Source organism: Martes martes, assembly GCF_963455335.1.
Source record: "Martes martes genome assembly, chromosome: X".
NCBI classification, from domain to species: Eukaryota; Metazoa; Chordata; class Mammalia; order Carnivora; family Mustelidae; genus Martes; species Martes martes.
In genome coordinates this window covers 101778301-101793902 of record NC_137897.1, presented here as the reverse complement: position 1 = coordinate 101793902, position 15602 = coordinate 101778301, and the positions used below count along the sequence as shown (strand labels likewise).

The 15602-nt window shown below is 43.1% G+C and overlaps 1 protein-coding gene across 2 annotated transcripts in view; it reads left to right on the top strand.

The window, feature by feature from the left end:
• The window catches only part of ZDHHC9 (zDHHC palmitoyltransferase 9), a 33683-nt gene extending 27546 nt beyond the window's left edge, over positions 1-6137 (top strand). For both annotated transcript variants that reach the window (XM_080795686.1, XM_080795687.1), the window contains 2 exons: positions 368-464; positions 4584-6137. In XM_080795686.1, coding sequence (XP_080651812.1) covers positions 368-464; positions 4584-4700 — 214 coding nt within the window. In that variant the 3' untranslated portion in view covers positions 4701-6137. The remainder of the gene's footprint in view (positions 1-367; positions 465-4583) is intronic.
• The last annotated feature ends 9465 nt before the right edge of the window (positions 6138-15602 follow it).

Here is a 15602-nt window from a genome sequence, read left to right as displayed (position 1 = left end):
GGACACTTAACTGACTGAGCCCCCCAGGTGTCCCTGATGCATTCTTCTGAATGTGGCCTTTTGGGGTCAAATGGGTTTTCCTGGGGACTATCCCTTGGTGCCATATCTACATGGACCGCAGACCACAGGGATGATCTTTTTTTTGAAGGGATGACCTTTCAATCTTATTTGTTTGTTCCCTGCCTAACGTGGTGTCCCCTGGTCTGTTGAAGAAAAAACAATGGGAGAAAGGAGACATGTGCTAGGAAACACTAGGCTGCTAAAGGGCAGGTTTATGTTTTCTAGCACACACAGAGAGGTTCTGGTTGGGGCAGATGGGTGGAGGGGTGAATACAAAGTGCTTTATTAACGGTCCTCTCTCCTTCAGTGTGCTGGACCGAAGGGGTATTTTGCCACTGGAGGAAAGTGGAAGTCGACCTCCCAGTACTCAAGAGACCAGTAGCAGCCTTTTGCCACAGAGCCCAGTAAGTATTCCTGACCTAACAGCTGAGTCAGTGATAGAAGGTGTAGGCTAATTTATACCTTTGAAGTATAATTAGGCAATTTCATGTCCAGTCATTCCAGCTTCTCTGTCTCTGCTTCTTCCCTGACATTGTCTTCAGATCTTTGTGCCCTTGAGGTGGATTAAGAGCTAATCATTTCTTAGACATTCTATGCCAGTCACTGTGCTATGTGCTAGGGATATGCCAGTGAACATGACAAACAATGTCCCTGCTCTCAAGGAGCTCGTTGTCTAGTGGGGATGTGAGACAAGAAAATAGGCCATTGCTCAGTGTTATGAAAATTGACTTGAGGACGGAAGCATTAAAATGCTGTCAGACCGAAGATAGGGGTGAGGGCAGTAGGTTCGAGTTAATGGAGGGGTTACCTTGGTGGAAGGGGGCTTCCTCCCTGGCATATGCAGATGTTGTAGAAGATCTTCCAGTTCTCTTGCTCAGGATATGCTTTACAAAGTATGTTCCTAAAAAGTTACTGTTTGACATTTCTTTTTTAAAAATTTTTATTTATATATTTATTTATTTATTTGAGAAAAGGAGAGCACAAGCAAGGGGGAGGAGCAGAGGGAGAGGGAGAAGCAGACTTCCCGCCCAGCAGGGAGCCAGATGTGGGGCTGACCCTGGGATCATGACCCTGAGATCATGACCTGAGCCAAAGGCAGACGCTTCACCATCTGAGCCACCCAGGCAGCCCTTGACATTTCTATTTTTTCATAATAGCTTTACTGAGCTATAATTCACACATTATAAAATCCCTGTTTAAAACTCCTTTATGGCTCACTGGTTTGTAGTATATTCAGAGTTGTGTAATCATTACAACAATCAATTTTAAAACATTTTCTTGATCCCTCACCAAACCACTGCACCCATCAGCAGTCACTCTCTCTTTTCTTCCTAGTTCCCCCAACCCCATCCTTAGGCAACTATTAATTTACTTTCTTTTGCTATAGATTTTCCTCTTCTGTACATTCCATATAAATGGAATTACATCATGTGTGGTCATTTATGTCTGGCTTCTTTTATTTGACATAATATTTTCAAGGTTCCTCCATGTCGTTTCATTCCTTTATATGGCTGAATAATATTCCCTTATATGGATAATACCACATTTTATGTATACATTCCTCCTTTGGGTTCTTTGCATTTTTTGGTTATTATGAATAATGCAGTGATGAACTTTCCTGTGCAAGATTTTGTGTAGACACATATTAATCATTTGTCTTGGGTGTATACCCAGGAGTGAAATCGCTGGGTCATATAATAACTCTGTTTAACCTTTTGAGTACCTGGTGGACTATTTTCCAAAGTGGCTGCACCTTTTTGCATCCCCCACCGGGAGTATATGAGGGTGTCAGTTTCTCTACATTCTTGGCAACACTTGTCATTATTTGCCATTTTGGTTCCAGCCATTATGGTGGGTGTGTAGTGGTATCTCATTATGGTTACGATTTGCGTTTCCCTTATGATGTTGAGCATCTTGTCATGAGCTTATTAGTCATTTGTATATCTTCTTTGGAGAAGTGTCTATTCAGATCCTTTATCCATTTTTAAATTGGGCAATTTGGTTTTTTTTTAAATTACTGTTGAGTACCAAGTGTTCTTTATATATTCTCTGTGTTAGTCCCCTATCAGATATATGATCTGCGAATATTTTCTCCCATTCTGCAGGTTGTCTTTTCACTTTCTTGATGGTGTCCTTTAAAGCACAGAAGTTTAAATTTTGACGTAGTCCAATGTATCTATTTTTTTTCTTTTGTTTCTTGGGCTTTCATTGTCAGATCTAATAAACCATTGTTTAATCCAAGGTCACAAAGACTTATGCCTCTGGTTTTTCTAAGAGTTTTATAGTTTTAGCTCTTATGTTTAGATCTTTGATCCATTTTGAGCTAATTTCTATATGGTGTGAGGTAGAAGGTTCAAATTCTTTCTTTTGCATGTGGATATCCAGTTGCCTCAGTATCCTTTGTTGAAAAGACTATATCTTCTCCATTGAATTGTCTTGGCACCTTTGTCAAAAGTCAGTTGACTGTAAATTCAAGAGTTTGTTTCTGGTGTCTCAGTCCTATATCACTGATCAATATATCAATTCTTATGCCAGTATCACACCGTCTTGGTTATTGTAGTGTTGTAGTAAGTTTTGAAATTAGGAAGTGTGGGTAGTACAAACTTATTCTTTATTTATTCAATTGTTTTGGCTGTTCTGGGCCCCTTGAATGTCCATATGCATCTTAGGATCAGCTTGTCAATTTGCAAAGAGGCCAACTGGAATTTTGATGGGGATTGCATTGAATCTATACATTAATTTTTGGGGTATTGTCTCTCTAATAAGATTAAATCTTCTAAACCATTATTAGCATGGCTGTCTTCACTTTTTTAGGTCTTCTTTAATTTCTTCAACATGTTGTATTTTTCAGAGTATAAGTTTTTAAATTTTATTTATTTATTTAGAGTGTGCACATGAGAGCGGGGGGAGGGGCAGAGGAAGAGGGAGAGAAAATCTCAAGCAGACTCTGTGCTGAGCACAGAGCCAAATGTGGGTCTTCATCTCATGACCCTGAGACCATGACTTGAGCTGAAATTAACAGTCAGATGCTTAACCAATTAAACCACCTAGGAGCCCCTAGTATAAGTTTTTTTGAAGTTTTATTTATTTACTTATTTTTTAAGATTTTATTTATTTATTTGACAGACAGAGATCGCAAGTAGGTAGAGAGGCAGGCAGAGAGGGAGAGAGAGAGAGAGGCGGAAGCAGCCTCCCTGCTAAGCAGAGAGCCTGATGCGGGCCTTGATCCCAGGACCCTGGGATCATGACCTGAGCTGAAGGCAGAGGTTTTAACCCACTGAGCCACCCAGGCGCCCCAAGTTTTATTTATTTAAGTAATCTCTACACCCATCGTGGGGCTCAGACTCTTCTCCAACTGAGCCAATCAGGCGCCCCCAGAGTGTAAGTTTTATACTTCTTTTGTTACATTTATTCATAAGTATTTTGTTCTTTTGGGTGTTATTGCAAATGAAATTATTTTCCTAATTACATTTACATTTTTGAATTGTACATAGGGAGTATATTCAGCTGACTTTTGTATATTGATCTTATATCTTGAAAACTTCCTGAACTTGTTTATTCTAATTTTTAGTAGATTTGAACTTTCTTTTCAAATAGAATCCTACTTTTATTTATTTATTTATTTTTTAGAATCCTACTTTTATTTATTTATTTATTTTTTAAAAGATTTTATTTATTTATTTGACAGAGAACACAAATAGGCAGAGAGGCAGGCAGAGAGAGAGAGGAGGAAGCAGGCTCCCTGCTGAGCAGAGAGCCCAATGTGGGGCTCGATCCCAGGACCCTGAGATCATGACCCGAGCCGAAGGCAGAGGCTTAACCCACTGAGCCACCCAGGCGCCCCTAGAATCCTACTTTTAAAAAAGTGACTGATTTCTGTAAAGTAAATAATTGTTCTCCACTTTGCCTTTCCTAAATTTTGAGTTTTCTTTTTTTGAAGTAAAGCAAACTCTTATTTATATATTACTATCATCATTTTGAATATCATTTTTCTGATGAATCTGATCTTAAATCATAACAATCTAAGTTAGTGATGCTAAGTTGAATGTAGGGCAGGGTAGTATTTTAGAATCACTCAGGGGGCATTTCCAACCACATATACCATCTGAAGATTTTGCCAGCCTACTTTGTTTGGTTTAGAATCACTGTTCTAGTGAGCTATGTGTTAGAGGGAAAAAAAAGATTGAGAACCACTGGGTCAGGCCTTGTTAGACAAGTATGTTATAACATTCTGTTGTGAAGGTGGAGGGGTCTGTGTAATTATTGTGCCCCCTTTTATTATTATCATGAATAATAATGGAAACATCTATCCACAACAATGAAGAAGAGAACTCACACTTCGGTTGCATTCTGTTGAGAAGACTGTAGCTCAGTCTTGGTTCTGAGTTTGCTGCCGGAGGCTGCGTATCTGGAGCATCAGTGTGGTTGATGGGTTCAGAGGAAAAGTTCGGTATCTATGTATTATCTCTATTTGGATTTTAAGGGAGAGCTTTGTATTGAATTTGATATGTTCTCCTTCTCAGGCCCCAACAGAACATCTGAGCCCAAATGAGATGCCGGAGGACACCAGCACTCCTGAAGAGATGCCACCCCCAGAGCCCCCAGAGCCACCACAGGAGGTGACTGAAGCTGAGAAGTAGCCTATCTATGGAAGAGACTTTTGTTTGTGTTTAATTAGGACTGTGAGAGATTTAAGGGGAGAAGATAAACCTGAGACAGAGAGCAAGTGAGCTGTCCCTTTTACTGTTTTCCTTTGGTCTTTATTCACCCAACTGCACACTGGCATTTTCTTGCTGCAAGCTTTTTTTAATTTCTGGACTCAAGGCAGTCACAGAAGATGTCAGTCACCTCTGGTAACTGGACAGATGGGTCTCTTGGGCCCCGGCACTGGCTTTCCATGGCCTCAGCCAGAGTCTCCTTGGACTCCCTTCTCTTTCCTCCAGATCCCAGCTCTCCTGCTTGGGATCATTGGTCCAATTCTGGGGTTAAAGGTTCTTGAGACTGGCTCAAATCCTTTCAAGCTGCTGCATGTCATGAGTCCAGAGACAGTCACAGAGAACCCTGACCAGGGAATCCTAATTAGATTCTTGGGGCCTTCATGATTGAAGAGGCTACAGAGTGGGCTTGGAGGATTCTCCTGGCTACAAAGTGCCAACATTGCCAGCAAATCCTTTCAGGAACGGGGCAGGTAACTTCCACTTGTATTTATTCATGTAGCTTCTCCTTTGTCTCCTGCCCACTCTCTAACACTCAAGCCCCACTCTTCCAGTTAGATATATGTAAGTAGTTACTGTAGAGATAACAATTCACATTTCTTGTAGACTGTCCGGAAACTTTTTAATACCTGTGCCATTCTTAGTAAGAATTTATGAGATGCCAATGGCATGGCCCCTCGCATTCTTTGTCTCATCTCTCCTCCTTTCTCGTTAGCCCCTTTTGTTTTACTTTTGACTCCTGCTCCCACTAGGAGCAGGAACGGCAGTAATAAAAGTCTGCACTTTGGTGGTTCCTTTTCCTCAGAGGAAGCCTGAGTGCTCACTTAAACACTACCCCCTCAGACTCCCTGTGTGAGGCCTGTAGAGGCCCTGAATGCACAAATGGGGAAACCAAGGCACAGAGAGGCTCTCCTCTCCTCTCCTCTCCCCCTATGTCCCCTCAAAAAAGAAAAAAAAAGAAAAAAAAGAATAACCAGTACTTCCATTAGGCCTCGGCTGAGTGAGGAGGGAAAGCCCAGCACTGCTGCCCTCCAGGGTAAACCCACTCCAAGGCCTTGGCCCACCTCGGGCTTGGTAACCACACGGGGGCTTCCTCCGAGCCCCACTCTTCCAGCACTTCCACCGGCAGAGTCCCAGAGCTGCTTCACCCTGGGGGTGGGCCATGGCCCCCAGTCAGCTCTGCTCAGGACCTGCTCTATTTCAGGGAAGAAGATTTATGTATTATATGTGGCTATATTTCCTAAAGCACCTGTGTTTTTCTCTTTCTAAGCCAGGGTCCTGTCTGGATGACTTACGGGGAGGGGGGGGGAGTGTAAACCAGAACTTTTAATCTATTTGAAGGTGATTAAACTGTGTCTAATGCAAACTGCCTGCCTCCTCCTTCCCCCTTCCATTTCAAGAACCACCATGAGGTTGTGAATGTCTGTGTGGGGGTGGGGGTGGGGGTTGAAGGGGTTGCTTGTTACTACCCATACTTCCATTTCCTAGGGGGCCCTTGAGTTGGAGAGATAGCTCCCAAACTCTCCATTGATCTATACCACATTCAGGCTGAAGTTTACCTTATTCCGGGCTATGAGAGAAGGGCTTTCCAGGCAATATACAGTGTTAACAAGATTGGGAGGGTCAGAGGGGATTATATTTACTGAAAAATACTTGTTCTTTATTAGGATATTGTTTTTATGCAGAGGGATGCTGTTAATTGCAAATGAGTCTTGGTTATTGAAGCAGGTTCATCAGGGCCTCCTCTTGGAAATATTTTGTTAGTGATCTTTTATAAGTGATGGTATATATTTCTTTTTAAATGGTCTGAAGTCAAGACCCCTTACCAATGCCTATCTCACCCTTCCTAGCTAATTAAAATTAATGAAATTTGGCTGCTTCCAGATTTTTCTGTATGTCTTCCTATTTTCCTTGTAGCAGGGTTTGAGTGTAATAGTCCTTAGGGAGAGACTGGCTCTGACTGACTCAGATTCCTCTCCTCTCTCCCTCCACTTTCCTATTGTTTTTGTGACTCTTTCAGGTTTATCCTTGTAGTTAGATTTTAGTTAGTTCAAAATAAGGCCAAGCCTCAAGAGTTTGGAAGTTGTTAGGTTTTTCCAGTTAACCTGACACTCAGATGAACCCCTTTTTAGTCAGTTCTCAGCCTACCCTGTCTCAGCCCATCTTTTCTTTTGGGTTAGGACAGATTCTCTCCTCACTCAACTTAACCTCAACCACTCTTCTGCTGACCCTGAGGTCAGAGAAGCTTTCTCTCTGAGATGAAGGGTAAACCTGGAGATCCCTTATCTCTGGTGTGAAATCAGTTTTTTAAAAGTTTCTGCTTTTTTCATACTCCCTGCCCTCTTTATTTCCCTTTATAAATCCTCTGTATTTAAGGCCTTGGCCTGAAGATCTGTCCCATTCATACCATGCACCAGCTGGGACCTAGTCTGAGTGATGGATCACAGAGGGGATTGAAGAATTGGTTCTTCCCAGGGGAATAGGTCTTAAATTGTTCACTCTTTTCAATACCTGACATTCTTTCCACCTCTCCCCTTCCTCTCCATCCCTTAAGTTTCCTATGTACCCCACTTCCCCAGGCCAGGGTGGCTGGCACAGATCCAAAACCCCTAAGGAGTGGTAGGATTTGGCTGTTCGGGACAATTTCTTCATGTCCATTTGGCTCCGGGGGCCTTCTTTGCCCTAGCAGAAAGTGTCATCTCCCCCTTGGCATTTTTTCCCAGTGGCAGATGTGGGTTCTAATTCTGTAGCAGCTAAATTCCATTCTTCCTGCCCTGCCCTTCCTGCCTTTGCCCCTAAGGTCCCTTTTCCTACTGACCAAATCTCTTTACCTTGTTGTGGGAAAAAAAAGTATTTTGTTTTTAAATCTATTTTCTAACTTAAATGCAATTTAATATGTAAAACTCTGCACTTTTGTGTGAATCTACAAATGTGTATGTGTGGTAGGTTTTTCACTCTCTGGTATTTCTTAATAAAGAAATCTTTCTTTTTGGGGTGAAGCCAATTAATGAAGGAGACTTGAATGGTTTTAGAAATACAGGAACGTCTGTTTCTTTGTGCTTCTGCCTCACTTCTTTACCTGTGCCTAGTGTGAGTGACCAGCCCTTCTCCCACCTTTTGACCCCCTTCCTTTGAGAGAACCCTCAGCCTGGTGGGGCAGGGAGAGGGACCTGTCCTGTGTCTGGTACTCCTCTGGGACTGCTTAGATTGGCGCAAGTGGTAACCTCGCAACCTAGCATCCTCTATCTCCCCATGGCCTAGCCCTATTAGTCCTTTTCTTACAGCTCTGTTCATTTAATACTTCTGAGGATGGGGCCAGGCTAGGGGAAATCACCAAGGGATCACAGCAAATGGTTTCAAAAAACCTATAATTTGCCCTTATGCTTGGTGCTACTAAAGAAGAGCAATGCTTTCAATAAATCTAGAAGCATCTGTATCAGTTTTAAGAATACATTCTAGGGGTGCCTGGGTGGCTCAGTCGGTTGAGCATCTGACTCTTGGTTTTGGCTCAGGTCATGTTCTCAAGTCCCGAAAAATGCACCCAGCAAGAGGTCTGCTTGAGATTCTCTTTCTCCCTCTATCCCTGCTGCCACATGAGCGCGCGCGCTCTCTCTCTCAAAGAAATAAATAAATCTTTTTTTAAAAAAAGATTATATTCTAGGAACCACTTGCTATTTTTAGGCAGTAGGTTTTAGAAATAGTATCAAAAGCTTAAACTGTGAATATCATTACTTTTAAAGGATGCAAGCCCAACTCACAGAAAAGAGAGTCCTTGTGAATTTCGTATTTTGGATAAATATGAAGTGGGAATGGGAACTAGAAATCTGTATCTGTAAATTTTCAAATGTCCTATAGGACATCAATGTAAGTGGGCAAACCTAGTGTAATTAGTTTGGCCTGATTACTTTACAAATCAACACAAAACATGTTTTTACAATTTTATTTATTTTTTAAAGATTTATTTATTTGTTTGAGAGAGAGACTGAGTAAGCAGGGGGAGGGGCAGAGGGAGAAGGAGAGAATCTCAAGCAGACTCCCCACAGAGTGAGGGGCTCAATCTCACTATCCTGAGATCATGACCTGAGCCCAAATCAAGAGTAGGATGCTTAACAAACTGAGCCACCCAGGTGCCCCTGTTTGTACAATTTCAGTATATACACTGAATTTCCAGGAATGCAACAACTGTATAAATTGAGAGAAGATGGGGCGCCTGGGTGGCTCAGTGGGTTAAAGCCTCTGCCTTCGGCTCGGGTCATGATCCCAGGGTCCTGGGATCGAGTCCCGCATCGGGCTCTCTGTTCAGCAGGGAGCCTGCTTCCTTCTCTCTCTCTGCCTGCTTCTCTGCCTACTTGTGATCTCTGTCTGTCAAATAAATAAATAAAATCTTTAAAAAAAAAAAAAAATTGAGAGAAGATGGTATTTTATTTGGTTCAGAACTTTAGCAAGAGTTGTGACTTTTGAAAATCATGTCACCAACACAGTGCCATTCATGGATTTTTGAGTTGCCAGTGCAATGTACCTGTATTTGTCTTTCTTTGTAGCAATTGCATTCATAGTGGATCTACGTATGTAAGTGGAAGCCTCTGACTGCTTTATTATATCTTTTAGTATAGTCTTGCCCAGGCATTTGCATATTGAAATATATATTATCTTAAACAAACTTCCTTTTTTTCTCCTTTATATTATAATTAGTGTATTACATTACTATTCTGGAAATTTTGTGTATAAGCAGGTTATATTACCTATGAAAGTCGTTTCAGGGTGGCAAAGGGTGTGTCACAAATTATTGTACCTACCATGGAGGATTGGGGCTGATAGGGTTGAGAACCACTATATTATATCAAAGGTTCCTTTCTACCTCTAAATATTTGGAAAACTCAAAAAACAAACAAACATCCCCCTCCCCTCACACCCTTAATGTGCTTTTTAAATTTAAAAACAACACGTTCTCATTGTTGAAAATTGGGAAAGTATAAGAAAGTAAGATGATTTAAAAAATTACTTATAAACCCATCACCAAGATATAACTGTTAATGTTTTAGTGCATTTCTTTCTAGTCTTTTTTCTGTATATTTAAGTTAAGTGAACTCTACCCCAACATGGGACTCGAACTCAAAACCTGACATCAAGTCTCATGCTCTGTTGACTGAGCCAGCTAGGTGCTCCAGTGTGCATGTATATTTTTAAACATAATTGGAATTCAACTATAGACTTTGTAATCCTGCTTTTTTTAAAAAAAGATTTTATTTATTCACTTGACAGACAGAGATCACAAGTAGGCAGAGAGGCAGGCAGAGAGAGAGAGGAAGGGAAGCAGGTTCCCTGCCGAGCAGAGAGCCCAATGCGGGGCTCAATCCCAGGACCCTGGGATCATGACCTGAGCCCAAGGCAGAGGATTTAACCCCCTGAGCCACCCAGGCGCCCCCTGCTTTTTTTTACTTAACATTTTCCATATCATTAGAAATCATCTGAAAATACTTACTGATTCCATAACATATACATATTCCCCTATTGTCAGCCATGTAGGAGTTTCACTTTTCATTATTATAAATCATGTTGTGAATGATGTCTGTGATTATTTCCTTAGGAGAGATTCCCAGCATTGGAATCACTAGAGTCAAATGGAGTACTCTTCAAAGCCTCTTGATGAACATGGCCAAATCACTTTACAGAAAGCCTGTCACTGTTAGTCTTGCCAGCAGTGTATTGGAGAGCCTGCTTTAACACATCTCATTTAAACATTTGGTAATTTGATAGTTGTAAACTGGTGTCTCAGCGTCACTTCATTTCTATTTCTTTTGTTAATAATGAAGTCAAACATTTTCTGCACCTCCTCTCTGCCTTATGTTTCTTGCCGTTTGTATTCTGTGAATTGGCTGTCCAAACCCTTTCTTTTTCTTCTGGTGTTGGGGAGGTTTTCTACTCGATTAGTAAATGAGAGCTTGGAGCTCACACTCTACCACAGGCCAGGAAATGAGGGGGCCTTGATTTAGAAGTGGTTTTACGATGTTGGAAACATGGTGTAGAATTACCTCCCTGACATTCCATGCCCCTGCACTTCCTTCAAGCCCCGGCCTCATTGCCTTTTCTGCCAGCCACTGCCCATCTTCAGCTATCTGGTTGTTCCAGTGTGACTAAAGGGTTGTAGTTTTGTGCCAAATTAGACGCAGGGTGATTGTCATAAAACCAGGGCTCTGTTAAATGATGTTGCTAAAAGGAACATGTTCTCATTTACTCTTGCTCTCTCACCAAATTAAGTACTGTGACTTACCTGAGATCACATAGACAATCACTGGTAGAGCTGAGACCAGAACCCAGATGTCCGGACTCCCAGTGCAGAGAGCTCTCTGGCATAACCCAAGTGCAGACAGAGAGGTCTAAATAACTCCAGGTGTCTACTGGAGAGCCTGTTCATTTATTTGACATTCAATAAGTACTTGTTGAAAACTGCGTGCTAAGGTTAACTTTAGGAGAAATTGCATTACTGACCCCATTCTCTTGTGAGCTAAGAACAAACAGTGATTTTTTTTTCCATTTTGGATTAACTTTACCAATGATCTCTCCATTTTAGGCATAGAGAGAGCTGACTATATATAGTCAGTCTGATATGGGGGTGGTTGTTGGGTTTTGTTTTAAACTGAAATCTCTTAAATATTTCTCCAGATCCCTGCACTTAGGTTGAACTGATGGTGGGGTTTCTTTAGCACAGAAAGTCAGGAAATTGCCTTGCCTGGTTCCCACAGTCGAGTTGGCTGTCCTTTGTGAGGGTCATTGCCCTGGGCTCCTTCTGACGCTATCCCTGGCAGGTCCCAGAGGCAATGGTATACAAATGCTATATTGGTAACTGTGAAATTATAGGAAAAGATGAAGCCTACATATCAAGTGCTATAGAATTCCATTTATTTAGGGCCTTCCTGGAGGAGGAGTCTTGGCTGAGTCTAGAAGGGAGGCAGTTCCTTCCCACTTGATTGTGTTGTTGGCTGAATAATATAGAATGGCCGACGTTGTGTGAGAAGCTAAGGTGGCCTCTATTGTGAAGGAGAGGTGGGAGAGCCACTTCTTTTCCCCAGCTGGGAAACCTCATACCTCATCCTGAATTTCCTGACTTAGGTGGGGGGAAGGTGTTGGACCTCACTGGGACTACAGTGATCAGTGCCCTTTTTTTCCTTTTAAAACTCTGTTTAGCTTTTGTTTTCATGCCCTTGGTCTCTACTGGCCCTGCCATGGCCTCAACTCATGCGAAAGATCTGGGTATGGGGGTCTGTATGAGTGAGAGAGTTGGAAGCCATGGCTAGGGGGCTGGGCCAGTGATGAACCACACTGCTGTAGGGTTTGGCAAGTAGGAGAGAGAATTTGTGGAGTTGACAGCCTTCGTTGTGGGGTTTTAGGGGAGCTGATCAGAACCTATCTGGGGAAGACTAAGGGAAGCTTGTGAGAAACAGGGAGAGCAACTTCATTCAGGTGGGGTGTGCTTTTTCCCCCAGCTGCTTCCCTGATGGGCCAGGGAGGAGGAAGTTGCTCCTAACCTTGAACTGGGGAGGAGCTGGCTGGGCTCTAACTCTTTCTTCTTGAAACTGGCCTGTATCCTCTTCATTCTGGTAGCCCATGGATGTCCAAGGAAATTGCCTGAAATAAGTCTAGTGTTCAAGGCTGATCATCCTATTGTGAACGGGGCAGATCCAGGGTTTCCCCCCACTCCTCATGTGGGCTTTCTTTCCATCACCAGCCTCTCTGGGCACCAGAACTGACACCCTCTACCCTGAATCCCAACACCATCTGGGAGCTTAGATAGCAGTTTGCCTCTAGAGTGTAGCAGTCAGTCTGCAGACAAGCGCATTTGGACATGGCCTTTGTGGCCATTCTTGAGCTCAGTACCCTAGAGGTTACAAGAAAGTCAGAAGGCCACCATTTATTGTTACCTTGGGTCAGAACTTTATATGCTGATCTCATTTGTATCTCTAACAAACCAAAAAGGAAGGTATTATTAGATCATTATTTTTTAAATTTAATTTTAATTTTTAATTAGTTTTTATTGAGATATTATTAACATATAACATTGTATACATTTAGGGTGTGCAGTATGTTGGCTTTATACATTTATATACTGCAATATAGATTATTATTCTTATTTTACAGAAAAGAAATGTGTATGTATATGATTACCCCAAGTCATGTAATTAGCAAGTGGTAGAGCCAGGATTCGAAGACACTTTTGTTGAACTCCAAAGCCTTTGCTCTTGGTCACTATGTGAACTAGGGGTTCAAGATGAGATGGGCCTTGAAGGAAGTGAAATGGAGGGAGCAAGGTGATGTGGGTTTAGGGGATCAGACACATTATTATTCATTAGGCATTGATTTTTTGCAGGACACTCTGCAGAGTATTTTACATACACTAGTTCATTCAGTCTTTGTAACAACTCCATGGGGCTAGTACTATTATCCTCACCTTACTGATTTGGAAAGTGAGGCCCAAGGAGGTTAAGTGACTTGTCCAGGATGACCCAGCTAAGGGACAAAGGCAAGACTTGAACTCAGGTGGGCCCTGACTCTTAACTGCTAGGCTTTGCCTGTCCTAGAGGATCTTCCACCTGCTGTCCCCAGGCCCTGGATGGGCCCAAGGTCAGAGGAAGAGCCCCATTGTGCTTTTGGACTAGTCCACTTCCACCCTTCCAAGGGGAGTTAGAGGCTACAGCTGCCTGGGCATCTGACATACTAGGCTGGGGGTGGGGGTAGAGGGTCTGCAGCTGGGATGACTCAGCCTCTTGGACGGCAGCCCTTGGTTTTCTGGGCTTAGGGGACTTCTTGGCATCTTCTAGATGTCCATGGGCTGGAGAAGAGGTTCTGGAAGCCCTGCCTAGAGGAGGAGCTTCAGGCCATGGGCTGTAGCCTCAGCTGGCACTGCCTTTCTCCTCCCTCAGGCCCTGGCCTGTAGACTACATTTCCTCGTTGCCCCTCCTTACCTGCCCTTCCCAAAGTCCTGTGGTCACTGGAGTCTTTGCACGACTGTCTACTTCTAGCCTGTATCCAACCTGTAGACGCAACTGCGGCCCGATAGTTCTGAGACGCTCCCACTTTCCTCCCTAGGCTGGGAGGGGAGTTCACATCATTTTCTCAGTCTGATTTTGCTGATATTTTCTTTCCCCCAGCTTACACCTAATAGATAGATATTACCCAGGGAGTTTGAAAGGGTTAGGAATCTCCTCTGATAAGGTCCCCTTGCTGGTGTGTGAATTTTAAGTATTTTGGGCATTATTCAACCCCCACTCCCCACCTTCCCAGAAGCCTGGGCCAAAAGACAGCAGGATAATGACTTTGCTGCTGCTCCAAATTGGAGGCCAGAGGTTTGGGCCTATTTATTTGGTTTAATTTTTTTCAAAAGTTGAATGTTGTTCCTTTTTAAGTAGATATAGAATAATAGATGCTTTTGAGATTCAAACAAAAGAAGAATACAGAAAGCGAGCACTTCTCTCCCTTACTCCCCCAGTCCCATCTCACTTGTCTCAGCAGTAACCATTTGGTGCAGATCTTTCCAGTTTTTATTCTTTTTATGTTTTCCTTTTCTTAAATAAAAATGGAACCACCCTAAAAATAATGTTTTAGTATTCCCCTTTTCCCCCATGATAAAGCACAGACTTCTTTTACAACAAGAGTGTTTGTACATTATTTGTGTAATTTAAACATTTTTAATTAAACAATAAAAAATCATGAAGGTTTTCCCTGTGTCACTAAATATTTTTCTGCATTAATGGCTACATAGTATTGTGTGAACAAACTATAATGTACCTAACTGATTCCCCATTTGTGTTCCCAATTTCTTACTTTTACAGACAAAGCTGTTGTATGTTTGTCCATATATCTGTGTGCACTTGTGTGGCTCTTTCTGAGGATCAGGTCTTTGTTGGGGGGGGGCATGGCTGGGTCCGTAACCCCGTTACAGAGGGTCAGATTGTCCTCTGGAGGGCCGAGGACCTCTGAAAGCTCGTGGGACTCCCTACTCCACTTCTTCAACCTGTCTGAGCTACAGTTTCCTCCTCTGTAAAATGAGAAGATGATGGTATGTACCTCAGCGGGGTACTGTGATTAGTATCTGAGGGAATCAAGGCAAAGTGCTTGATTTCAGGCACCAGTGTGGGTGCCCGCTCGGTGACAGTAGTCAGCACTGTTCGAGCTTTGAGGCTGGGCTTCTCCTTGTTTCTTTGGGGAGGGTAAAGCTTGCCGTCTCCTGCTGCCCACTAAGGGAAGTGAGGTGAGTGCAGCTGAGAACAAAGCCTGGAAGCAGAGTGGCCTTGTCTTTGCTCTGGGGCCAGCTCTCAGTCCAGTTTGCCCTCCCTGATGCAGTTAGCGCCGGCAGAAACAAAAGGAAGCCAGGGGTCGTCGTCTTTGTCCCACCTCCTGGGAAATGGTGTAGCTTCAGTGGGCACAAGGTGGGACCCAAGAGGTGGCCTCAGAGGGAAGGCCCAGCCGAATCCAAATCTCTCCCTTTTGGACCCTGGACAGCCCCTAGTGCTGGCCCTTCCTCACTGGGGAAGCCCTCAAGGCTCTTGTTAATCATTCTAGGAAGAGGCCACTCTCCGATCCCAGCAAGGCCTATGGCCCTGGGTGCCTGTACTCAGGGGACAGCTCGTTAGTGGGAAGAGCAGAGACCATAAGCGCTTCAAACTGGGGCTTTAGGTCAGCGGGATCAATGGCAGTGGACATCTTCAGGAAAGGGACAGATGGCCCTGAAAGGACAATGGAGGTCATTGTGCCAAGTACAGCTCCAAAGGATACTGGGCTGACCCTCCCCCAACCCTCTCCCCACAGGAAAGATAACTGGAGACTGTAATT